This window comes from Chiloscyllium punctatum, chromosome 24 (assembly GCF_047496795.1).
Source record: "Chiloscyllium punctatum isolate Juve2018m chromosome 24, sChiPun1.3, whole genome shotgun sequence".
Taxonomy (NCBI): Eukaryota; Metazoa; Chordata; class Chondrichthyes; order Orectolobiformes; family Hemiscylliidae; genus Chiloscyllium; species Chiloscyllium punctatum.
This window is the reverse complement of record NC_092762.1, coordinates 88846495-88873723: the sequence shown is the minus strand read 5'-3', so window position 1 is coordinate 88873723 and position 27229 is coordinate 88846495. Positions and strand designations below refer to the sequence as shown.

Below are 27229 nucleotides of genomic sequence, written 5' to 3'. Positions count from 1 at the left end.
AGACCTGTCCCCACCAGTTTCTGCATTAGTGGTGCTGGAAGGGCACAGCAGTTCAGGCAGCTTCCAAGGAGCTTCGAAATTGACGTTTTGGGCAAAACCCCTTTATCAGGAATAAAGGCAGAGAGCCTGAAGCGTGGAGAGATAAACTAGAGGAGGGTGGGGGTGGGGAGAGAGTAGCACAGAGTACAATGGGTGAGTGGGGGAGGAGATGAAGGTGATAGGTCAAGGAGGAGAGGGTGGAGTGGATAGGTGGAAAAGGAGATAGGCAGGTCGGACACTGGGGGAGAGTACTGGTGGGGACAGGTCTGTCCCTGTATAACACTGGGGTACAGTACTGATGGGGACAGGTCTGTCACTGTATAACACTGGGGTACAGTACTGGTGGGGACAGGTCTGTCACTGTATAACACTGGGGTACAGTACTGATGGGGACAGGTCTGTCACTGTATAACATTGGGGTTCCATACTGGTGGAGACAGGTCTGTTACCATATAACACTGCGGTACAGTACAGGTGTGGACAGGTCTGTCACTAAATAACAGTGGGGTACAGTACTGGTGGTGATTAGATTACATTCCCTACAGTGTGGAAACAGGCTCTTCTGCTTAAGAAGTCCACACCGACCATCCGAAGAGTAACCCACACAGACCCGTTTCCCTCTGACTGATGTACCTAACACTATGGGCAGTTTAGCATTGCCGATTCACCTAACCTGCACAACTTTGCACTGTGGGAGGAAACCGGAGTACCTGGAGAAAACCCACGCAGACACGGGGAGAATGTGCAAACTCCACACAGACAGTCGCCCAAGGCTGGAATCGAACCGATTGAGTCCAATTTTGGTGTTGTCCACAAACTTACTAACCATGCCTTCCTTATTCTCATCCAAATCATTTATATAAAAGAGGACCCAGAACTGATCTTTTGTGAAACACAGCTTGTCACAGGCCTCCAGTCCAATAACCAACCCTCCACCATTACTGTCTTCTGCTGTTAAGCCAATTGGCAAGCTCACTCTGAATCCCATGTGAACTAAGTTTACTAATTAGTCTACCATGCGGAACCTTGTCAAAGGCTTTACAAAAATCCAAATAAACAATGTCTACTGCTCTGCCATCATCAGCCTTTTTGGTAACTTCCTCAAAAAACTCAATCAAGTTGTGAGGCATGATTTTCCTCGCACAAAACCATGTTTTCTATTCCTAATCATTTTTTGCCTCTCTAAATGTTCATAAATCTTGTCTTTTATTATCACCTCCAACAATTTACCTGCAACCAAAGTCAGACTCACAGGTCTGTTGTTCCCTGGTTTCTCTTAACAATTTTTCTTAAGCAAAGGTACAACATTAGCCACCCTCCAGTCATCAGGCACCTCACCCATAGTTATGGATGATGCAAATATTTCTGCAAGGGCTCTCGTAATTTCCTCCCTTACTTCCCACAATGTTCCGGACGTTTATCGACCTTTATATTCTCTAAACCTTATGAACTTTGTCTTCTGTAATGTGAACTGTTTTTAAAACATCAAAGTTTATTTCTTTGCATTCTGCAAGACTCCATTTCTTTTTCCACAGTAAAAACTGAGACGAATTATTCATTTAGTAACTCTCCCATCTCCTGAGGTTCAACACAAAGACGACCTCCTTGATCATTAAGAGGCAAAAGTGAGGACTGCAGATGCTGGAAACCAGAGTCTAGATTAGAGTGGTGCTGGAAAAGCACAGCAGGTCAGGCAGCATCCGAGGAGCAGGAAAATCAACGATTCGGGCAAAAGCGCTTCACCAGGAATGGAGGCAGGGAGCCTCCAGGGTGGAGAGAGAAATGGGGGAGGGGGGTTGCTGGGGAGAAGATAGCAAAGAGTACGATGGGTGGATGGAGGTGATAGGTCAGAGGGGAGGATGGGACGGATAGATGGGAAGGGAATTTGGCAGGTAGGACAGGTCATGAGGGTGGTGCTGAGCTGGAAGTTAGGAACTGGGGTAAGGCTGGGGGAGGGGAAATTTGGAAACTGGTGAAATCCATATTGATGCCCTGGGATTGAAGTGTTCCGAGGCAGAAGATGAGGCGTTCTTCCTCCCAGGCATCGGGTGGTGTGGGAGTGGCAGTGGAGGAGGCCCAGGACCTCCATATCCTCGGCAGAGTGGGAGGCGGAGTTGAAATGTTGGGCCACGGGGCGGTGTGGTTGATTGGTGCAGGTGCCCCGGAGATGTTCCCTAAGGTGCTGTGCTAGGAGGCGTCCAGTCTCCCCAGTGTAGAGGAGACCGCATTGGGAGCAACGGATACAATAAATGACATTGGTGGATGTGCAGGTGAAACTGGAATGGATGTGGAAGGCTCCTTTGGGGCCTTGGATGGAGGTGAGGGAGGAGGTTTGGGTGCAGGTTTTGCAATTCCTGCGGTGGCAGGGGAAGGTGCCAGGAAGGGAGGGTGGTTGTAGGGGAACGTGGACCTGACTAGATAGTCACGGAGGGAACAGTCTTTGCGGAAAACGGAAAGGGGTGGGGAGGGACATATATCTGTGTTGATGGGATCCGTTTGAGGCGGTGGAAATGTCGGTGCGGTTTATGCGAAAGTTGGTGAGGTAGAAATTGAGGACCAGGGTTTTCTGTCCTTGTTACGGTTGGAGGGGTGGGGTTTGAGAACGGAGGTGTGGAATGTAGATGAGATGCGTTGGAGGGCATCTTCAACCACTTGGGAAGGGAAATTGCGGGCTGAAAAGGAGGTCATCTGGTATGTTCTGTGGTGGAACTGGTCCTCCTGGGAGCAGATGAGGTGGAGGAATTGGGAATATGGGATGGCATTTTTGCAGGAGGTAGGGTGGGAAGAGGTGTAATCCAGGTAGCTGTGGGAGTCGGTGGGTTTGTAAAAAAAAAAATCAGTGTCCAATTGGTCGTCATTAATGGAGATGGAGAGGTCCAGGAAAGGGAGGGAGGTGCCAGAGATGGTCCAGGTGAATCTAAGGTCAGGGTGGAATGTGTTGGTGAAGTTGATGAACTGCTCAACCTCCTCATGGGAGCACGAGGTGGCGCCAATACAGTCATCAATGTAGCGAGGAAGAGGTGGGGAGTGATGCCGGTGTAACTACGGAAGATGGACTGTTCTACATAGCCAACAAAGAGACAGGCAGCTGGGGCGCATCCGGGTTCCCATGGCTACCCCTTTAGTCTGGAGGAAGTGGGAGGATTCGAAGGAGAAATTGTTGAGGGTGAGGACCAGTTCAGCCAAACGAATGAGTGTCAGTGGAAGGGTACTATTGGGGACGTCGGGAGAGGAAGAAACGGAGGGCTTGGAGGCCCTGGCTTGGAGGCTGGTGGAGGTGTAGAGGGACTGGATATCCATGGTGAAGATGAAACGTTGGGGGCCGGGGAAACTGAAGTCTTGGAGGAGGTGGAGGGCGTGGGTTGTGTCTTGAACTTTAAGAGGCCCTACCCTCTCTCTAGATAACCTCTCGCTCTTGCTTCTTCTTGTAGAATCTCTTTGGATTATCCTTCGCCTTATCTGCCAATGTTATCTCATATCCCCTCTTTGCCTTCCTCACTTCTCTCTTATGAATACCCCTACACTCTTTATATTGATTAACAGATTCACTTGAACCAAGTTGTCAATATCTAAAATAAGATCATCTTTTATTCTTGACACGAACCTCAACATCTTTATTCATCCATTGTTTCTTAATCTTACCAACCTTCCCTTCACTCTAACAGGAACAAAATGTCTCTGAATACTCCTCATCACGCTCTCAAATGCTCACTTGTCAGACATCCTTCTATCTGTGAACAGTCTACTCCAATCAACATTTGAAAGTCTTGCACCATTAAAATTTGCCTTAAAATTAATAACTTTAATGGAAGGCTTATGCTTTTCCATGATTCTGGTTAATCCAAGATGGAGGATGGGAAAAATTTCGGGCTGCAAGAGCTGCTCCCCTTTTTTGAGATATTTTAGGTGTTGGAGGTGATTTCCTCAAATTCCAGGAGTAGCAATTACTGTTTTGTTTTGGAACTTTGGGGGAAAAAAAAGTCAAAACAACAGCAGTTTTAAAAGGGAGAAGAGTAGACAAAGGAAGCACATGGTGAGGTCAGTGCAGGAGAGAGAGAAAGAGAGAGAGACAGAGAGAACCTGCACAGTTACTGCCTTTGCTGTTTGAATTTGTGTATCGCTGGACATCGGAGTGCATCTGGGAAAATTAACAAACAGTAAAATTCACAACTAATCTTGGAGGAACTGTTGGGCAAAGTTCACAGCACAGAATCAGATACGTTAATTGTTGTTTTAAGTCTGTCCAAGAGAGAGGCTGCAGTAGTGAGTATAGTGGATTCTTTCTTGATTATATGTTTTTAGAGATAAGTCTCTTGATTAAACTTAAAATATAAGCCATAGCTATTAATTTAACCTGGGGCAGTGTTTGTAGAGGAATAAGACGGTGTTATTTTTCTGGGTCTGTAGCAAAAATGGCCTTTGCAGTGATATGTACTTCTTGTCAGATGTGGGAGTTTAAAGAGAATTTAAGGATTACTGCAGATTATATCTGCCATAAATGCTGTTGGATGCGAATCTTATCAGATCGAGTGGATTGGTTGGAGAGACAGATAGAAGCGATGAGGAATTTGCAGCAGCAACAGTATGTGATGGATGGCAGTTGTAGGAAGGGGGGAAAGTCTTAGATACAGCCACATAGATGGGTTAACTCCAGGAAGGGTAAGAGAGGTAGGCAGCTGGTGCAGGAGTCTTTTGTGGATATACCCATTTCAAACAGGTATGCTGTTTTGGAAAATGTTGGGGGTGATGGATTCTCAGGGGAACGTAGCACGAGCAGCCATGTTTCTGATATTGAGACTGGCTCTAATGCAACGAGGGGTACGTCGGCTTCCAAGAGATCAATTGTATTAGGGGATTCTGTAGTCCGAGGTACAGACAGACATTTCTGTGGCCAGCAGCGAAAAAGCAGAATGGTGTGTTGTTTCCCTGGTGCCAGGATCAAGGATGTCTGAGAGGATGCAGAATGTTCTCATGGGGGAGAGGGGCCAGCAAGAGGTCACTGTCTACATTGGAACCAACGACATTGGAAGGGAAAAGGTTGAGATTCTGAAGGGAGATTACAGAGAGTTAGGCAGAAATTTAAAAAGGAGGTCCTCAAGGGTAGTAATATCTGGATTACTCCCAGTGCTACGAGCTAGTGAGGACAGGAATAGGAGGATAGAGCAGACGAATGCATGGCTGAGGGGCTGGTGTATGGGAGAAGGATTCACATTTTTGGATCATTGGAACCTCTTTTAGGGTAGAAGTGACCTGTACAAGAAGGACGGATTGCACCTAAATTGGAAGGGGACTAATACACTGGCAGGGAAATTTGCTAGAATTGCTTGGAAGGATTTAAACTAGTAAGGTGGGGGGGGGGGGGGGACCCAGGGAAATAGTGAGGAAAGAGATTGGTCTGAGATGGGTACAGCTGAGAACAGAAGTGAGTCAAACAGTCAGGGCAGGCAGGGATAAGGTAGGACTAATAAATTAAACTGCATTTATTTCAATGCAAGGGGCCTAACAGGGAAAGCAAATGAACTCCGGGCATGGTTAGGAACATGGGACTGGGATATCATAGCAATTATGGAAACATGGCTCAGGGATGGGCAGAACTGGCAGCTTAATGTTCCAGGATACAAATGCCACAGGAAGGACAGAAAGAGAGGCAAGAGAGGAGGGGGAGTGGTGTTTTTGATAAGGGATAGCATTACAGCTGTGCTGAGGGAGGATATTCCCAGAAATACATCCAGGGAAGTTATTTGGGTGGAACTGAGAAATAAGAAAGGGATGATCACCTTATTAGGATTGTATTATAGACCCCCCAATAGTCAGAGGGAAATTGAGAAACAAACTTGTAAGGAGATCTCAGCTATCTGTAAGAATAATAGGGTAGTTATGGTAGGGGATTTTAACTTCCCAAACATCGACTGGGACTGTCATAGTGTTAAATGTTTAGATGGAGAGGAATTTCTTAAGTGTGTACAAGACAATTTTATGATTCAGTATGTGGATGTACCTACTAGAGAAGGTGCAAAACTTGACCTACTCTTAGGAAATCAGGCAGGGCAGGTGACTGAGGTGTCAGTGGGGGAGCACTTTGGAGCCAGCGACCATAATTCGATTCGTTTTGAAGTAGTGATGGAAAAGGATAGACCAGATCTAAAAGTTGAAGTTCTAAATTGGAGAAAGGCCAATTTTGACGGTATTAGGCAAGAACTTTCAAAAGCTGATTGGAGGCAGATGTTCGCAGGTAAAGGGACGGCTGGAAAATGGGAAGCCTTCAGAAATGAGATAACAAAATCCAGAGAAAGTATATTCTTGTCAGGGTGAAATGGAAGACTAGTAGGTGTAGGGAATGTTGGATGACTAAAGAAATTGAGGGTTTGGTTAAGAAAAAGAAAGAAGCATATGTCAGGTACAGACAGGATCGATCGAGTGAATCCTTAGAAGAGCATAAAGGAAGTAGGAGTACACTTAAGAGGAAAATCAGGAGGGCAAAACGGGGACATAGCTTTGGTAAATAGAATTAAGGAGAATCCAAAGGGTCTTTACAAATATATTAAGAACAAAAGTTTTAACGAGCGAGAGAATAGGGCTCCTCAAAGATCACCAAGGCGGCCTTTGTGTGGAGCCACAGAAAATGGGGGAGATACTAAATGAATATTTGCATCAGTATTTACTGTGGAAAAGGATATGGAAGATACAGACTGTAGGGAAATAAATGGTGACATCTTGCAAAATATCCAGATTACAGAGGAGGAAGTGCTGGATGTCTTGAAACAGTTAAAAGTGGATAAATCCCCAGGACCTGATCAGGTGTACCTGAGAACTCTGTGGGAAGCTAGAGAAGTGATTGCTGGGCCTCTTGCTTGAGATATTTGTATCATTGATAGTCACAGGTGAGGTGCCAGAAGACTGGAGATTGGCAAACGTGGTGCCACTGTTTAAGAAGGGCGGTAAAGACAAGCCAGGGAACTATAGACCGGTGAGCCTGACCTCGGTGGTGGGCAAGTTGTTGGCGGGAATCCTGAGGGACAGATGTACATGTATTTGGAAAGGCAAGGACTGATTAGTGATAGCCAACATGGCTTTGTGTGTGGGAAATCATGTCTCAAACTTGATTGAGTTTTTTGAGAAGTAACAAAGAGGATTGATGAGGGCAGAGCAGTAGATGTGATCTATATGGACTTCAGTAAGGCGTTCGACAAGGTTCCCCATGGGAGACTGATTAGTAAGGTTAGATCTCATGGAATACAGGGAGAACTAGTCACTTGGATACAGAACTGACTCAAAGGTAGAAGACAGAGGGTGGGGGTGGAGGGTTGTTTTTCAGACTGGAGGCCTGTGACCAGTGGAGTGCCACAAGGATCGGTGCTGGGCCCTCTACTTTTTGTCATTTACATAAGTGATTTGGATGCGAGCATAAGAGGTACAGTTAGTAAGTTTGCAGATGACACCAAAGTTGGAGGTGTAGTGGACAGCAAAGAGGGTTACCTCAAATTACAACAGGTTCTGGACCAAATGGGCCAATGGGCTGAGAGGTGGCAGATGGAGTTTAATTCAGATAAATGCGAGGTACAGCATTTGGGAAAGCAAATCTTAGCTGGACTTATGCACTTAATGGTAAGGTCCTAGGGAGTGTTGCTGAACAAAGAGACCATGGAGTGCAGATTCATAGCTCCTTGAAAGTGGAGTTGCAGGTAGATAGGATCGTGACGAAGGTGTTTGGTATGCTTTCCTTTATTGGTCAGAGCATTGAGTACAGGAGTTGGGAGGTCATGTTGCGGCTGTACAGGACATTGGTTAGGCCACTGTTGGAATATTGCGTGCAATTCTGGTCTCCTTCCTATCGGAAAGATGTTGTGAAACTTGAAAGGATTTGAGGATTTGGAGGATTTGAGCTACAGGGAGAGGCTGAACAGGCTGGGGCTGTTTTCCCTGGAGTGTCGGAGGCTGAGGGGTGACCTTATAGAGATTTACAAAATTGAGGGGCACGGATAGGATAAATAGACAAAGTCTTTTCCCTAGGGTCGGGGAGTCCAGAACTAGAGGGCATAGGTTTAGGATGAGAGGGGAAAGATATAAAAGAAACCTAAGGGGCAACTTTTTCACGCAGAGGGTGGTACGTGTATGGAATGAGCTGCCAGAGGATGTGGTGGAGGCTGGTACAGTTGCAACATTTAAGAGGCATTTGGATGGGTATATGAATAGGAAGGGTTTGGAGGGATATGGGCCGGGTGCTGGCAAGTGGGACTAGATTGGGTTGGGATATCTGGTCGGCATGGACGGGTTGGACCGAAGGTTCTGTTTCCATGCTGTACATCTCTATGACTCTATAAATATTTTGAAACTAATAGTTATTATCACTTGACCCATAGTGTTCCCATACTTTTACTTCCAATACCTGCCCTGCCTTATTGCACAAAACATGATCTATATTTGCTCCTCTAGTTGGAGCATCTACACATTGATAAAACTGGGGTACAGTACTGGTGGGGACAGGTCTGTTTCTGTACTACACTGGGGTACAGTACAGGTGGAGAAGGACTGTATCTTTATAACCCTGGGGTACAGAGCTGGTTGGGACCGGTCTGTCAATGTGTGACACTGGGGTACAGTATTGTTAGTATATAACACTGGGCATAGTGCTAGTGGAGACAGATCTGTCAGTATGCAACACTGGCTTATAGTGCTGAGTGTGGTGCCAGAAAACCACAGCATGTCAGGCAGCATCCGAGGAGCAGGGGAATCAATGTTTCGGGCATAAGCCCTTTATCAGGAATGGTCTTCTGCCCAAGAAGTCAATTCTCCTGCCCCTCAGATGCTGCCTGACCTGCTGTGCTTTTCCAGCACCACATTCTCAACTCTGATCTCTAGCATCTGCAGTCCTAATTTTCTCCTGTGTTATAGTACTGTTGGGGACAGATCAGTCGCATTATAGCCTATGGCTGCGGTACTGTTGGGAACAGATACATCACTGTATAAAAGTGGGATACAGTATTAGTGGGCACAGATCTGGCACTGTGCAACACTGGATTGTAGCACTGGTGGGACAAATCTGTTGCAGTGTAACATAGGGCTACAGTTCTGGTGGGGTCAGGTTTAGCACTATCTAGCAAATGGCTATAGTATTGGTGGGGCGGGTCCATCGCAGTCTAGCACTAGATCACAGTACTCATGTGGACAGATCTGTCACTGTAACAGAATAATGCCAAGGTTGGTATGTACTCCAGCATTGAGTGATCCATTCTATGTAATAAAATGTGTGTTTTTCAGGCTCACGCAGAATGGAGGCCTCTGCCTCCGCTGTGTTCTGCAGCAGGATGTTGAGTATGGTGAACCGTGAGGATGTTAATGCTATTGTACAGGCGCAAAGACACATGTAAGTACCAGGTTGATGCAGGCCTTGGCTTCACAGGTGTCCTTCACGATGTACTTTTGAGAACATTTACTTTCAATGCAGTCGTGCGATGCTGACTATCAGGTGGGGTTTGGGTTCCAGATAACCTGACTCGTATTGGAGTACTGTGAAGAATGGTCATGAGAGATATTACACTTCTCTATTTGGAAACTTGGGTTGTCAGTTGGACAGAACTATGCATAGCTTAAGGTTTGATGTATGATTTTACATTGTGTGGGTTAAGAAATGTGGATATAAGTGCATTTTTGAGTTTGAGAGCAGCATTGTCATATCTGGAAGTAGTTTAGATTAGATTAGATTCCCTACAGTGTGGAAACAGGCCCTTTGGCCCAACAAGTCCACACTGACCTTCCAAAGAGTAACCCACCCAAACCCATTTACCTCTGACTAATGCACCCATCACTATGGGCAATTTAGCATGGCCAATTCACCTGACCTGCACATCTTTGGATTGTGGGAGGAAACCAGAGCACCCGGAGGAAACTCATGCAGACACGGGGAGAATGTGCAAACTCCACACAGACAGTTGCTGCAGACTGAATGAGAAAACATTAGCTTTGAAGGCTTCATGAAGTCAATTTCTCAGTTGCTTGCTGGGCCCTGGGAACAGTGAAGAGTGTTTAACCTTCATCCAACATTAACTAGTTACTCAATCTAATTAACTTTTACTAGTCAATGAGTTACCAAGTGGACAGAGGTAGCAATGCCGACAGTCCTCCATCATCTATTGCACTGTTTGTTTGTTTGTTATTGATTAAAGATTTCTGTTGCACTGAAAACATTTAGCTTTTTGCCAATCTTTTACTGTGATTTATCACTGACATGCTTTGTTGATCTGATGAAAGTAAACTTCAGCAAATTGCAGCTGAAGTTTGGAAATGTATAAAGAAATAAATGAAAAGCTTAGAGAAGGCCCAGTGAGAGTCTGCAAAGGACTTAAAGCAATAACAGGCCTGAGGCAATGAGAAAGCAAAGATAGCCAGTTTCAAAGAACAAGGCAACAAATTCTAACTTTTTTTATTTGTTCAAATAATGTGGGTGTGATTAGTTTGGGCAGTATTTATCGCCCACTCTGCATGAGAAGGTGGGGTGAGCTGCCTTCTTGAATTGCAGCAGTGCATGTGCTGTGGGTTGACCCTTAGGGAAGGAATTCCAGGTTTTTTGACCCAGTGACTGTGAAGGTACAGTGATATGTTTCCAAGTCAGGATAGTGAATGGTTTGGAGGGGAACTTGCAGGCAGTGGTATTCCCATGAATCTGCTGCCCTTGTCGTTCTAGATGGTCATAGGTTTTTTACTTTTCATTGAAGGAGATTTGGTGAGTCATTGCAATGATAAACCCCAGGATATTTACATGCATTTATATGAGGCTATTAAAAGCCTTTACGTGAATGGTTCAGTGCTTTGAGAACAAAATACAGATGAGAGAGAACAAATTGGTCTCTTGTCTGGCAATAAGGGGTTTCCAAGGCCTCTGCCTGAGAGAAAGAAAAATCACTTTTCAAAAGAAGGAACCATCCAGAAACTTTTTTCAGGGAGTTTGCTGTACTGACAAAAAAAAGATAGTGTTAGCTTAGAAGCCTCCAGAGCAGGCCAAGAGAAAATAAGTGCTGAGTTGTTTAATGTTAGTAAAAGAAAATTCCTGAAACAGCAGCCTTTTGAATTGGAATGTAAGGAATCTGTGTCAAGTTTAGGTGAGTTGTGTTTGCAATTTGTTTGAGTTTCTTGAAGAGGTATTAACTGAAGAAGATGACATCAAATGAATGTGGCATTTGCCAGAAAGAAAACAGTGCCAACTAAAAAAGGAAATTTTAAAAGTGGAGACAAGATGGCACTTCACTGAAGTTTAAATATCTATAATGTTGTTGACAGGAAATGGGTAGTACCTTTCTTTCTGGTATTTTGTAATAAGACTATTTCAAATCATTCTTGTTTGGTGTTAAACAATTTTTTTTTCTCTTCTATGAAAATAAACTTGGTTCTTTTGTTAAAAGTGTGTTGGTAATCTCTTATGAATAGAAATATTAGAAATAGTAAATTCAATGACAGACCAACACAAGTCACCAAATTGCAAAAAAAAACTTACAATAGACGAGACAGCTTTTACACTGGGATCTGGCTTGATAAGTATTAACATTAACTAGGATCAAAACCCAGTTGGGGTCTTATCCCAGATAGAAGTTTTTGATTTTAAGGGGGATCTGTGAATCTTTAAAAACAAGTACGTAGGGATATTGAAACCAAAAGTGGGAGATTTGTTGTGAAGTATGTTGCACAGATTAGAATTTCAAAATGTAGCAGAGCAGAAAATATAGCAATTTATTTGAAATCATTAGCGAATGTTAAACTGAGAATCTGGCAGATAAGGTTGGGATATGGACAGGTTGGACCGAAAGGTCTGTTTCCATACTCTACGACTCTGTACGGATGTGATGCGTCAAGTAATTGTCCAGCATTTGGAGTTGTAAATAAGGAAGATGGAAATTCATGTGTCATCACTATTGCTGGCCAAGTTTCAGGTGAAATGACAAAAACTTTAAAAGGATAAAGTGAATTAAAGAAAAATAGTTGAGTAGAGACTGAAAAGAAAAGAGCAATGGCAAGAGAAAGTAAAGAAAATATAGCAATGAAAAAAGAGAGAAAATTAAGAAAGTTTTGGTTGGCAATAGAGGAGAAAGAAAAGGAAATATTTATTTTCTTGTGGAATGTAGGCATTGCTGGCTGATCATCCCTAGTTGCCCTTGAGAAAGTGGTGGTGAGCTGCCTTCTTGAACTGCTCAGCCCATTTGCCGCATAATACTGTTAGGGAGGGAGTTCCAGGATTTTGACACAGCAACAGTGAAGAAACAGTGATAAATTTCCAAGTCGGGATGGTGAGTAGCTTAGATGGGAACTTGCAGGGGGTGGTATTCCCATGTATCTGCTGTGCTTATCCTTCTAGATGGGAGTGGTCTTGGTTTTAGAAGGTGCTCTCCAAGAATCTTTGGTGAGTTCTGCAGTGCATCTTGTAGGTAATACTGCTGCTACTGAGCTTGGGTGGTGGAGAGGGTGGATGTTTGTGGATGTGTTGCACTTCAGGTGGGCTGCTTTGTCCTAAATGGTGTCAAGCTTCTTGAGTGTTGTTGGAACTGCACCCATCCAGGCAAGTGGAGAGTATTCCATCACACAGGAATTTTAAAAAGCCTAAACTCCAAGTAGGGAACTCAGATTATGTTACTTGGTTGATGAGAAGTTTGGAGTAAAGGAAGAAAAAAAGTAGTAGTTTAGTTCTCGTCTCATTGGGGGATTTGATTTTTACTTGAAATCTATATTCAGTACATAAATATACAGAGGATGGAGTTAAATATATTTCACATTATTTGTAAAGATTGCTGCGAAATTGAAGTGGTCAAGAAACGTTTGTCCCTTAATGTTCCAGAGTACCCTAATTGGTAAGCTATGTGTTACATACACCGGTTTATCCGAAGAACAATCTGCAAACTATGAAGCTGTTAACAAAGTAATACTCCATGTGAATGAATTAAATTTAAACTCCAAGAAATCAACCTAAGCAGACGTTTGTAGAATTTTCAAGAAAACAAATTCTGTAGGATTTGTAGTTTTGATCATTTAAATTCAAATTTGGGAATTGGTGGAAAATTGTGACTGCAGAAAAGTTCATAAATCGTATTCCAGTAACCCTTAAGGCCTCCATTGATGAGCATCAAGTATCAAAGATACAAGAAGTAGCAATTATGAACTTGGGAAATAAAAATAAAAGTAGATCCCAAAGTTTGACCCTTTGAAACTGCTCCCCAATCAATAAGATTATTGCTGATCTGTTTGTGTTTTGAATTCCACTTCTCATCTGCCTTCTTCAGCCCTCAATTCTCCTGCGTAAAGAGAGTCTATCTGCCTCTGTCTTAAAAATATTCAGCAGTGCTCTCTTCACTGCTTTCTGAGGCAGACATTCTCTAAAGTTATACAACTCTCTGAGAGAAAAAGAAATTCTCCTTACCACTGTTCTGTAAGGGCAACCCCTAATTTTTTTTTTACCCACAAGAGCAAACATCCTCTCCATATGTACCTTGCCAAAACACTTCAGGATCTTCAGGACCTCGCTTTTAAACTTCAGTCGAGTCACTCTTCATTTTTCTGCAGTGGAAATAAGCTCAATCTGTCCAATCTTTCTCCTAAGACGAGCCACTCATTCCAGGTATCAATCTAGCAAATATCCTCTAAACTACTTTACATCCTTCTTTAAATAAGGAGACCTAAATTGTATATGGTATTCAAGACATTGCCTCATCAATAACCTGCATACTGAGAAACATCCTTTTAGTTTTAATTTCTCTCAGTAAAGGTAAGCATTCCCATTAGCATTCTTAATTACATACTTTGTGTCTACTAACTTTTTGTGATTCATGAACAAGAATATCTAAATTCCTCAGCACCTCAGATTTCCACCATCATTCTGCATTAAAACAATACTATTTTTTTAATTTCTTCTTGCCAAAATGAACAACTTCACGTAATGGTTTGGAGATGCCAGTGTTGGGCTGGGGTGTACAAAGTTAAAAATCACTCAACACCAGGTTATAGTCCAACAGGTTTATTTGGAAGCACACTAGCTTTCGGAGCGACGCTCCTTCATCAGGTGGTTGTGGAGGACACAATTGTAAGGCACAGAATTTATAGCAAAAGTTTACAGTGTGATGTAACTGAAATTATACATTGAAAAATACCTTGATTGTCTGTTGAGTTCTTTCATCTGTTCGAATACCTTGATAGGAACATTCTTTGTCACAGTAGATGTTTCAGCACTTTACACCAGCATCCCCCACAATGACTGCATCGCGGCAAAAGCCTCAGTACTCAACACCAGCAACTGCCAATCTCCAAACACCATCCTAGAACTCATCCACTTTATCCTCGATCACAGCGTCTTCACCTTTGACAACTAGTTCTTCATCCAGACACATGGATCAGCCATGGGGACTAAATTTGCACCCCAATATGCCAACATCTTCATGCACAGGTTCGAACAAGACTTCTGGACCCATGGCGAGGAGTCACAGATAAAACTACACAGTGATATCAACGAGTTTCATCCCACCATCAAACCCACCATGGACTACTCTCTACTATCTGTTTCATTCTTGGACACATGCATCTCCATCAAGGATGGATACCTCAGCACCACACTCTACCATAAACCCACAGATAACCTCACAATGCTACACTTCTCCAGCTTTCACCCAAAACATATTAAAACAGCCATTCCCTATGGACAAGCCCTACGCGTACACCGGATCTGCTCAGATAAGGAGGAACGTGATGGGCACCTGGAAGTGCTCAGGGATGCCCTCTCAAGAACTGGGTACGCTGCTCAACTCATCGACCGCCAGTTCCAACATGCCTCGGCAAGGAACCGTAATGACCTCCTCAGGAGACAGACACATGCTGCAACCGACAAGGTACCCTTCATTGTTCAGTACTTCCCAGGAGCTGAAAAACTACACCATGTTCTTCGCGGCCTGCAACACCTTATCAATGAGGCTGAGCACCTTACCAAGACCTTCCCCACACCTCCAATACTTGCCTTTAAACAACCGTCAAACTTCAAACAAATCATTGTTCGTAGCAAGCTGCCTGGCTCTCAGGACAACCCCATACAACCCTGTCATGGTAGGTGCTGCAAGACGTGTCAGAGTATGGACCTGGATACCACCATTACACATGGGGACACCTCCCACCATGTACATGACAGGTTAAAAAAAGGTTTTGTGATTTACACATGAAAGAAGTGAAGCTATCATGGTATTCGAACAGATAAAAGAACTCAACAGACAATCAAGGTATTTTTCAATGTACAATTTCAGTTACATCACACTGTAAACTTTTGCTATAAATTCTGTGTCCTCCACAATCACCTGATGAAGGAGCGCCGCTCCAAAAGCTAGTGCTTCCAATTAAACCTGTTGGACTATAACCTGGTGTTGTGTGATTTATTTTAACTTCACGTAAGTTCACATTATGGTCTATCTGCCAGATTATTGCCCACTCACCCGACCTGATTGTCTTTCTGCAAGCTCTTTGCTTCTTCTTCATAACATACCTTCCAATCTATCTTTGAGTCAAATAAAAATTGTAGCTACCATGCCTTTTGTACTTGGATTAGATTCCCTATAGTGTGGAAACAGGCTCTTCGGCCCAACAAGTTCACACCGATCCTCCGAAGAGTAACCCACCCAGACCCATTTCCCTCTGACTAATGCACCTAACACAATGGGCAATTTAGCTTTGGCCAATTCACCTGACCTGCATATTTTTGGACTGTGGGAAGAAAATAGAGCACCTGGAGGAAACCCACACAGTCATGGGGAGAATATGCAAACTCCACACAGACAGTCACCTGAGGCTGGAATCTAACCTGGGACCATGGTGCTGTGAGGCAGCAGTGCTAACCACTGAGCTTCTGTGCCACCCTAACAGCAACATTTGTTGTAGGGATAACAAAAAATTCCTAATAAAGAAATAATTTTACTTTGGGGAATGATCTGGTGGATTCAAATATATTGACTTTGCTGAGAATATTGGAATAAGCGGCAGAAGTAAAAGAAAATGAGAAGTTAAAGGAATAATGTCTTGGATTGTTTCCTGGTTGTGTTGTAACTATATTACAAACTCATAGAATTAAACAGGAACAGGAATAGTTTTCTCTCTCATAAGAGATTAATGTGTTATATTAAAGCACATGGGATTAGGGATAGTGTATTGAGATGAATAGAGAATTAGTTAGCAGACCAGAAACAGAGTAAGATTTAGATGTTTTTTTTCCCTGAATGGCAGGCAGTGATATGGAGTATAGTAGGGATTGATATTAGGACCCCAGCTGTTCACAAGATAATTTAATGATTTAGATGAGGGAACTAAGTGTGATGTCACAAAGTTTGCAGATGACACAAAGCTGGATGATGGGGAGAGCTGTGAGCAGAATGCAGATATTTTGCAGTGTGATTTGGACAGGGTGAGGGACTGGGCAGATTTATGGCAGATGCAGTACAATGTGAATAAATGTGAAGTTATGCTGTTTAGTGGCAAAAATAGGAAGGAATTATGTTTGGCTGTAAATTGAGGAAGGAGAGTGTTCACTGAGACCTGGGTGTACTTGTACAAGAGTTGTTGAAAGTAAGCAGCAGGCAGTAAAGAAGAGAAACTGTACATTGGCCTCCATAGCGAGAGGATTCGAGGACAGGAACAAAAATTTCTGTTGCAGTTAAACAGGGCATTGGTGAGGCCACATGTGAAGTCATGTGTGCAGTTTTGGTCTTTTTTTCTGAGGATTGATGTTTTTGTGATAAAGGGAGTGCAGTGAAAGTTTACCAAATTGATTCCAGGGGATGGCAGGACTGATAAATGAGCAATTGATTCAGTTAGAATTGTATTCACTGGAAGTTAGAAGAATAAGTTGGGGGGCGTGGAGGGAGAGATCTCATCAAAACCTAATAAAATTCCAACTGGTCTAGACAGGTTAGATGCTGGGAAGATGTTCCTGATGGTAGGGGGAATCCAGAACCAGTGGTCTCAGTTTAAGAATAAAGGGTAAACTTTTATCAGACTGAAAAGAGAACGTTCTTCATCCAGGGATGGGTGAAATTCACTACCACAAAAAGTGGTTGAGGGCAAAATGTGATTTCCAGGAAGTGGTAGATATATCCCTTGAGTCAAAAGGGACCACGGAGTTTCGGGGGAGAGTAGGATTAGGGTATTGAGCTCAATGATGATCGATGATCCTATTGCATGGCGGAGCAGGCTGGAGGGGCTGAACTCCTGCTCCTATCACCTAAGTTTCTGTGAAAGCATTTGATTTGGAAATTTAATTATCTGACACTTTTTTTGAAAACCTAATTGACAAAGGATGAATATAAGAATGAACCTGACATGCTTAGTCTATCATCTTTAATAGAAATGCAACATGTAGATGCTGAATTATGAACTGTATCAAACAGCGTATTCAAAAATTGAATCAGAACCAATACCTGTGACAAAGAATTAATAAATAAATGGCGACCACCTAAAAAATGCCAGTCAAAGAGTAACATGCACTCATCCATCAGGTGGTTGTTCCTTCTGTGTACAATAATGAGACTTTACAAGTGGCTCATGAAGTTCCACTGGCAGGTCATTTTGGTATTAGGAGAAAGTAGGTTAAAAACTGTAATATTTCAATTGCCTCGGATAACTTAACAACAGTGTTGTGGAAATTGCCTAACCATCAGTTAAAAGTACACCTTTCATTTTGCTACCAGCTTTCCAAGAACCACTTTGTAGGGTCTTCATGTGTAAGACCCCCTTATCTAAAAGCAGGAATGGGATTTATTTTTTTTAATAGTTATAGAAGCTTTTAAGAGACTTTCTGAAGCAGTGCCTTTGGGGGAAATTGTGGCAAAAAGCATAGTGGTGAAGTTAGTTCAACTTTTTGCAAGACATGGATTACACAAAGAAATTGCAAGTGTGCGCTAATAAGTTGACACAATGGTTGGTGGATTTGTGAATAGTGTAGATATCTGTTGTCGGTTGCAACAGGACATTGACAGGAAGCAAAGCTGGGCTGAGAAGTGGCAGATGGAGTTTAACCTGAAAAAGTGTGAAGTTGATCACTTTGGAAGGTTGAATTTGAATGCAGATTACAGGGTTAAAGGCAGAATTCTTGGCACTGTGGAGGAATGGAGGGATCTTGGGGTCCATGTCCACAGATACATTAGGGACATTTAAGCAACTCTTGGATAGGCACGTGGAAGATAGTACAACGCAGGATATGTAGGTTAGTCTGATCTAAGCCGGCACAACATCGAAAGCCGAAGGGCCTGTACTATGCTGCACTGTTATATGTTCTATATTCTAAATACCATGGGATTAAGATACAATTTTATGTTGCAAAATTTAAAAGAAATAATGAATAATTTTCAAATAAAATATTTTACCGATCAGCTTTTTATCTACAATCTTAAGGAGCATCAGAAAGATAGCATCAAACTTTAAAGAGCACCATTAGAGTTTATTGTCAGAAGTGTCTAAAGTGAAAGACACAACATTTTTCAGTTAGGGGTGCTTCTGAAGAGTCCACAGGATTCAGTCTTTTTGAACTCATATACAGATGTGGGTTGAGAAGATCTGCTAAATTAATTAAAGAAAATTTATGAACCAAAACTCTCAGACTTCATGCCCAGTCTGTGTCAAGTTTCTGAGAAAAACTAACCACTGTGAGTTGGCCGAAAACCACATGAAGAATGTAAAACAAACCATGAAAATTAGAACAGATAAAAAGACCAAAACTCAGACTTTTATCATTGCAGAGAAGGTTATCTAGTACAGTTATCTGGAACCGTGGGAAGCAAAGTAAACTGGACATAATTCATATCATTGTGTCTCTTTTTGATTTAATAATGTAATGTGCACTCCAGACAGGAGGAGTGGAGTCTGAGCAGATAGGGGAACCCTAAATGAGTTTTTTTGCTTCTGTTTTCACTAAGGAACAGGACCTTGTTGTGAATGAAATCTTTGAGGAGCTGGGATACAATCTTGACCAGATCAAGATTGATGAAGTTGATGTGCTGGAAATTTTGGAAAACTTTAGGATTGATAAGTCCCCAGGGCCAGACCAGATTTATCCTAGGTTTCTCCAGGAAGCGAGAAAGGAGGTTGCTAAGCCACTGGTGAAGGTCTTTGCCTTCTCACTCTCCATGGGAGTGATACTGGAGGATTAAAAGGAGGCAAATGTTGTTCCTCTTTTCAGGAAGGGTAATAGGGAAATCCCTGGCAATTACAGACCAGTCAGTCTTGCGTCTGTGATCAGCAAAGTTTTGGAAAGAATTCCGAGGGATAGGATTTATGATTATTTGGCAAAGCGTAGTGTGATTAAAGGCAGTCAGCATGGCTTTGTGAGGGACAGGTCATGCCTCACAAATCTTATTGAGTTCTTTGAGGAGTTGTCAAGACAGGTCGAGCAGTGGATGTGGTGTATATGGACTTCAGCAAGGCATTTGATAAGGTTCCCCATGGTAAGCTCATTCATAAAGTCAGGAAGTGTGGGATACAGGGAGATTTGACTATCTGGATTCAGAATTGGTTGGAGATGGAAAATATTCTGCCTGGAGGTCAGTGATGAGTGGTGTCCCGCAGGGCTCTGTTCTTGGGCCTCTGCTCTTTGTAGTTTTTATAAATGACTTGGATGAGGAGGTTGAGGGGTGGGTTAGTAAATTTGCAGATGACGCAAAGGTTGGAGGTGCCGTTGATAGTATAGAGGGCTATTGCAGGCTGCAGCGCGACATAGACAGGATGCAGAGCTGGGCTGAGAAATGGCAGATGGAGTTCAACCTGGATAAGTGTGAAGTGATGCATTTTGGAAGGTTGAACTCGAATGCTGAATATAGGATTAAAGACAGGATTCTTGGCAGTGTGGAGGAACAGCAGGATCTGGGTGTTCAAGTGCATAGATCCCTCAAAGTTGCCACCCAAGTGGATACGGTTGTTAAGAAAGCATATGGTGTTTTGGCTTTCATTAACAGGGGGATCGAATTTGAGCCACGAAGTTTTGCTACAGCTCTACAAGTCCCTGGTGAAATATTGTGTCCAGTTCTGATTGCCCTACTATAGGAAAGATACAGAGGCTTTGGAGAGGGTGCAAAGAAGGTTTACCAGGATGCTGTCCGGACTGGAGGGCTTGCCTTAGGAAGAAAGGTTGACTAAGCTCGGACTTTTCTCTCTGGAGAGGAGGTGGAAGAGAGGTGACCTGATTGAAGTATACAAGATAATGTGAGGAATAGATAGAGTCAATAGCCAGAGACTTCTCCCCAAGGCAGGATTGACTGATATGAGGGGTCATAGTTTTAAGATATTAGGAGAAAGGTATAAAGGAGACATCAGAGGTAGGTTCTTTATGCAGAAAGTTGTGAATGCATGGAATGCGTTGCTTCCACCACCACCGCTGGCAGAGTCATTGGGGATGTTTAAGCGACTGCTGGACACGCACATGGATAGCGGTGAGTTGAGGGGTGCAGAGGTTACGTTACTATATTTTACATTAGGATTAAACCTCGGCACAACATCGTGGGCCTAAGGGCCTGTTCTATGTTCTAATAGGAAGTGGGTCTTTTGTTAAAGTGGCACTATAATGGAGAGAAGTATATTTACAATGGTAAAAGAAATGGGGAGTAAAGTTAAATGTCAGAATGATAAAAGAATAAATCATAAATTGAAAATTAAAAAGTTAACCCTCCTCAAAATCAGATTAGTTAACACAGAGGTGCTTGAAAAATTATAATTTTAAATTATAACAGAAGTTGTAAATTTGACAGCTTGGTTTGTGTTTAGACAAACTTGCAAAGAACAAGTCCAACTCTTTTTAATAGTTTGCTTGGTTACAAAAAGCCAATTTGGTCATCAATTTGAATGAAAATTAAACTGATTTGAATTTTCAAAGGGAAAGTGCATTAAGTGGGCACATTATGTTACAAGACACAATAGTACCGAGAAAAGCCAAAAATAAGGTTAACTTGGATCTTCCCATTCCTTTAACAAAAAGAGAATCTTCTTGGTATATTGGAACAAGGCAATTTTATCAGGTATTCTTTCCAAATTTCAAAACTTTAATTGCTCCTTTGACAAGGTTTTTTTCAAAATAGATCTGAAATTTGAATGGACAAAAGAATGCCAGAGTGCCTTTGACATCCTGAAAGTTGTAATGACTACCAAGTCTGAAGTGGTGACAGGGTGTCTCAAAATGGATTTATATGTATTTAAATGAGGCTGTTAAAACCGACAGTGAATAATTTAATAACACTTAAGGAAACAAAGAGTAAAAAGAAAGAAAATTGGGCTAAGTGTCTTATGGCATGGGAGTGGAGGTTGAGGACAGACACAAATATCATTCTTCTTAAATAGACAGTCATCAGACAGTTTCTTTGAGTGAATGTGCAGAACTGTGGTTAGCTTCGCAACCTCCAGAATACCCAGGGTGCAAGAAGTGAAGTCCTGTGTGATTTTTGTGAGTTGAAGAGAAAGATCTAAAAACAGAAGATTATGAAGGAGGAGATTAAGGAATCCTTGTTAAGAAAGAAGTGAATTGCGGTCGTAGTTTGAGTCTCCTGAAGAGACACTAGCTGAAGAAGTGAATGCTGAACTTGATTGAAAAGAAACCAAAATCAGTGGAAATAGGGTGTACTTTCACTGAGGTTTGAGTATCTGTAGGATTATTATTGAGTAGAAAAGCATTGAATTTTTACTTCTGATTGGTGTAATAACTGGTTCTTGCACAGTGTAGAAGAGTTTATGCTTTTACCCCTTTGTTGAATAATTTTTTTTGTTGAAAGTACATTGGCAGACTCTTAAGAAAATCTTGAGTGTCTGACCGCTATTACCCAAATAGTTTTTTTTTAAATTTGATTTTTCAATCCAGATCTCACTCTGGAATTCTGAATTGTCTAGTATTACTGTCAGCCAGGTAATTCTCACTGGGGACAGAGTCCACACATAGACTCTCAGCAATTTTACACACTGAGTCTCAATGGATATGGATTTCACTCACACTGACCCTTACTACGGTCAAGATTAAATCATAGACTCGTTACTAGGCAACGGGTTTCCAAACGCAATGCCACAATTGTTCCCACGCAAACAGATTCTCAGTGGAATAGGGGTCCCATACCAACACTGACTTGTTTCTGGGGAATGGAACGCAGACACTGACTCTCACTGGGGTTATGGGTCTCTCCCTCTTCCTCTCCTGCCACACACTGACTCACTTGGGTACAGGGCTTCTTTTCCCTTCACCTACCCACCCACCCAAACACACACACACACCCTCTCACTGGAGTATGGGTCCCCACACACACGCACTGACTCTCTCTGGGGTACGAGCTCCCCCCCCACACACACTGACTCTCTCTGGGGAATGGCTCCCACGCACACTGACTCCCACTGTGGCACATGTTCTACACACACTGACTCTCACTGGATTTGTGCTCATATTTCATTGTATGAGGAGATAGGTTTCAATGCAGCAGGAGAGGTGTTTGAAAGTTATTGCAATTGGTTGTTCTATATTTGAACCTCTGAGTAAATGTAGCAGAATCTCACTACCGCAGGTCAGGGCCCAACACTTAGCAACATTTGTCCTCCTTCAGGCTGGACCGTTTTGAGAAGACAAATGAGATGTTACTGAACTTCAATAATCTGTCGAATGTGAGGCTAAACCAGATGACAGAACGATACCAGCATCATACCAGGGCACTTGTGGACATGAAGAAGGATCTTGACAATATCTTTCGGCGAATAAGGTACAGTGTTAGCAAATGATCGCATGTTATGCTTCGGAAGAGAAATGGCTGTACCCTCACTGACCCTTACCCTTGCCAACTTTGTTGCCACGGTTCCTTATCACAATGACTTCAAAATCTTAACCTTGTTTACAGCTTCCTCTGTCGTCACTACCTTCAACCTGCAACTCTCTCTCCTGTCTTTCCAATTCTGATCTCCTCAATGCATCCTCTGCATCAGCCTCAATGGCAGAGCCTTCGGGCATATTCCACTGCATTTTGTGGTTTCCCCTCTAACTCCTTCTATCAACAACTCACTAAAATCTGACCTTTTATCCCCAGTTGAGTGAGCAGATCAGCTGGAGTTCACAATCATGATCCCAGTCATTGAAGACAGTACATGGCCAAGACTTCTCCTATCTCCCTGTGGTTGGACAAACTGACAGCAGTTGTTGCCAATAGGGAAACGTGATGAGTTATCAGTGGGTAGCTCCCCTGGAGGAATATACCACAAAGTGCCCTTTAGGTATAAGAACAGATTTCCTAGAATCACAGAATAGTTACAGCACAAAAGGAGGCCATTTAAACTGTCATGCCTGTGCTGGCTCTTTGAATAGGAATTTTCCTCATGCCATTCCTCATTTCACACTTCTCTGCATTGAATTGCATTTGACGTTTCTCTGCCTATTTCACCTGTTTATCTTTCTGAAACTCTACATTGTGCTCCACACAGTTCACAGTGTTCCAAGTTTTGTATCATCTGCAACATTTGAAATGTGTACCCTGACCCCAAGCTCATTATCATATATCAGGAATATTCATTTAGTTTTGATTTATTGTTTGAAATGGGAATAAAGGAAATCTTTGTTCTCTGCCAAAATATTTTCATGCCATTAAGGAATTTCTTTCAGCTCCTGTATTGAGGTATTGTGCCACTGGAGGGAGCAGGTGCTTGAGGCAAATACAAATATCAAATTGTTGCAGAATTTTCATCTTGAGGCTTATCATAGTATCAAAGCACATATATCCTTTCTTAAATACGGAGACCAATAATGTACACAGTACTCCAGATGCTTCTCACTCATGCCCAGTATAATTGAAGGATCACCTCCCTTTCAGTTCCTCTTAATAGTCCAGCAATAGTACCACTGGGCCATTGACTCCTAACGTCTCCAATCTATTCTCATCCTTGTAGCCATGTACCTTTGTACAGATTGGGAGGTTTCCCACTTCAGTACCCTACCAGGCAGTGCTTTCCAGATTCCTCATCACCATCTCGGTGAAAAAATAATTTTCCTCAAATCCTCTCTAAACCTTAAAATTATGCCGCCTCATTATTGACTCCTCAGCTAAGGGAAACAGTTGCTTCCTATCCACCCTGTCATAATCTTATACAGCTCAATTAGATCCCACCCTGCCTGCCTCAGCTTCTCCAATGTAAAGAAGCTTATCCAGCCTCTCTTCATCACTAAAATGCTTGACTCTGGCAATATCCTGGTGAATCTCCTTTGCACCCCCTTCAGTGCAATCACGTCCTTCCAAGAGTGAAGTGACCAGAACTGCACATGGCCAGCCATGGCCTCACCAGAGTTTTGTATAGCTCCAAAATAACCTCCCTGCTTTTATGAACTTTGCCATGATGGATAGAGACAAGTGTCCCATATTTCTTTTTACAATCCTGTTAACCTGTGTGCTGCCTTCAGGGAACTGTGGACAAGCACTCCAAGCTCCCTCTGTTCCTCTGAGCTTCCGGATGTCCTGCCATTCACTGAGGTAAAAACAATGACTGCAGATGCTGGAAACCAGATTCTGGATTAGTGGTGCTGGAAGAGCAAAGCAGTTCAGGCAGCATCCAAGGAGCAGCGAAATCGACGTTTCGGGCAAAAGCCCTTCATCAGGAATAAAGGCAGAGAGCCTGAAGCATGGAGAGATAAGCTAGAGGAGGGTGGGGGTGGGGAGAGAGTAGCATAGAGTACAATGGGTGAGTGGGGGAGGAGATGAAGGTGATAGGTCAGGGAGGAGAGGGTGGAGTGGATAGGTGGAAAAGGAGATAGGCAGCTAGGACAAGTCCGGACAAGTTATGGGGACAGTGCTGAGCTGGAAGTTTGAAACTAGGATGAGGTGGGGGAAGGGGAAATGAGGAAACTGTTGAAGCCCACATTGATGCCCTGGGGTTGAAGTGTTCCGAGGCGGAAGATGAGGCGTTCTTCCTCCAGGCGTCTGGTGGTGAGGGAGCGGCGGTGAAGGAGGCCCAGGACCTCCATGTCCTCGGCAGAGTGGGAGGGGGAGTTGAAATGTTGGACCACGGGGCGGTGTGGTTGATTGGTGCGGGTGTCCCGGAGATGTTCCCTAAAGCGCTCTGCTAGGAGGCGTCCAGTCTCCCCAATGTAGAGGAGACCGCATCAGGAGCAACGGATACAATAAATGATATTAGTGGGTGTGCAGGTAAAACTTTGAATTCACTGAGTACTCCCTTGTCTTGTTACTTCTTCCAAAGTACATCACCTCCAGATTTCTGAGTTAAATTCCATCTGCAACTGATTTATTTTAAATCCTCTTGGCTTCTGCAGTTACATGGCTCACTACAATATGAGCCCCAGTATAGATCAGGTGTGGACAATCCCAACAGGACAATTGGCATCCTCCCAGTACCAGTGTGGCCTGTGAAATGGAGCCCAATTCTCCCATACCAGTCTTTGAGACATGCAATCACCTTTCTAAGTTGATTTGCAGTATTGCAGTTTGTATGTCACTCAGGTAATGGTACACACAATATTATCATTTGAGGGTCTACTGTGTAATCTGGTAGTGAGGTCCTTCTACTGGCTATTCAGAACCTCACCCTTCATCCTGCCTACATGGACTGTGACAATTGGATCCACCCCTCTATCTGTCTTTTTTTTGAAGCTCTGAATTACCAAACTTTGACATCACGCATGCACTGCACTCTTGCTTTTGGCTGCAGAGGACAGTGTTAACCTTTTTAACTATACTATCATGTGCATACACTTTCACCCAAACATGATATGACCTGAAATCTGTTGGGCAATTGCGAAGGCTGAGACTCTTGCACTTCTGCCCTCCAGAGACCCTATCTGCCTTCCTCGCAGTTGCACACTCCTGTCCCTGAGCACTGACTAATTCAAAAAAGTCTATTCCAAGAAGTGTGACTACTTCCTTGCGCAAAGCATCCAGGAAACTTTCCCCTCACTGATGTATTGTGGTGTTGTGTCTGTAGTTCAGCCTCCAGATCATAGCAACTGAAGCTTCTTGAGTTGCAAGCACTGATTGCAGGTGTATTTGCCCAAGTTTACACCAGCATCCAGGAACTTCCACATGCTATAGCTGTGACACGTCACCTGACCTGCCATCTCCGATGTGTTTTAATTAATATGTAATTAATTTACTCAATTGTTTAGTTTTGTTAACCTTATCACCAGTTCCTATACTATTTTGAACGGTAGGCATAAAATAAACCTTAAACACTCTATGTCAGGGAGACCAAACTTAAACAAAGGGAACGTTTCACCGAGCATCACAGTCAGGCCTGCAGGGGCCTACCAGACCTCCTAGTCACCGCCCTTTGTAATTCCCCTTCCCACTCCCCTTCTGACATGACCATCCTTGGCCTCCTCCCTTGGCAGATTGAATCAAACCACAAATTGGAGGAACAACATCTCATCTTCCGTCTGGGCAGCCTATAGCCCAGAGGACTCAACAATGAGGTCTCCAATTTCAAATAACCACCCTTCCCATCCCCCGACTCCCTTCCCAGCCCCTCCCCCTCCCTTCCACTCCTCTCAGCCACCTACTGGATTCATTCCACCAATTGACCAATCAGGTTGTACCCTCTACTGTCTCCACCTATCCCCACCTCATCACTCTGTCCCCACCACCCCCTTTATCTGCAGCTCCCCTCAACACCCACCCCCAGACTTGAAGAAGGGTTACACCTGAAACATTGACTTCTCCACTTCCTGATGCTGCCTGACTTGCTGTGTTCCTCCAGCCTCCTGCCTGTCTACCTTAAATACTTACCAACAGCTAGCTTCTTTCCTGTAGTAGGGTAAGAACCAATTCATACAGGATGAAAAATATTGAAGACAGATAAAGATGGACCTCGTTCCCCACTTTCCCCAATTCCTTTACTCACCGACTGTCAGTGCTCAACTCCTCTGTCCGGAGGCCCAGTCTCGTTGTCTTGATGTCTCTGGGCCTGATATTGGTGAAAAATGAATATAGGGAAGGTTGGAAGCTAAAAGACAGGACGAGCAGAGTAGTAATCTCAAGATTGCTACTGGTGCCATAGGCTAGTGTGGCAAGGAACGAGAGCGAGTGCAGATGAACATGTGGCTGCAGGGCTGATGTAGAAGGAAGGGCTTCAGATATGTTGATCATTGGAATACCTTCTGAGGAAGGTGGGACCTGCACAAGGAGGGTGGTTTGCTCCTGAACTGGAAAGGCACCAATATCCTGGGCAGGAGGTTCCG

At 43.3% G+C, this 27229-nt stretch overlaps 1 protein-coding gene across 1 annotated transcript in view; it reads left to right on the top strand.

The window, feature by feature from the left end:
• Positions 1-27229, top strand: part of kxd1 (KxDL motif containing 1) — a 122410-nt gene that overhangs the window by 78918 nt on the left and 16263 nt on the right. Inside the window, exons 2-3 of the mRNA XM_072594499.1 lie at positions 9298-9403; positions 22608-22760. Coding sequence (XP_072450600.1) covers positions 9309-9403; positions 22608-22760 — 248 coding nt within the window. The 5' untranslated portion in view covers positions 9298-9308. The remainder of the gene's footprint in view (positions 1-9297; positions 9404-22607; positions 22761-27229) is intronic.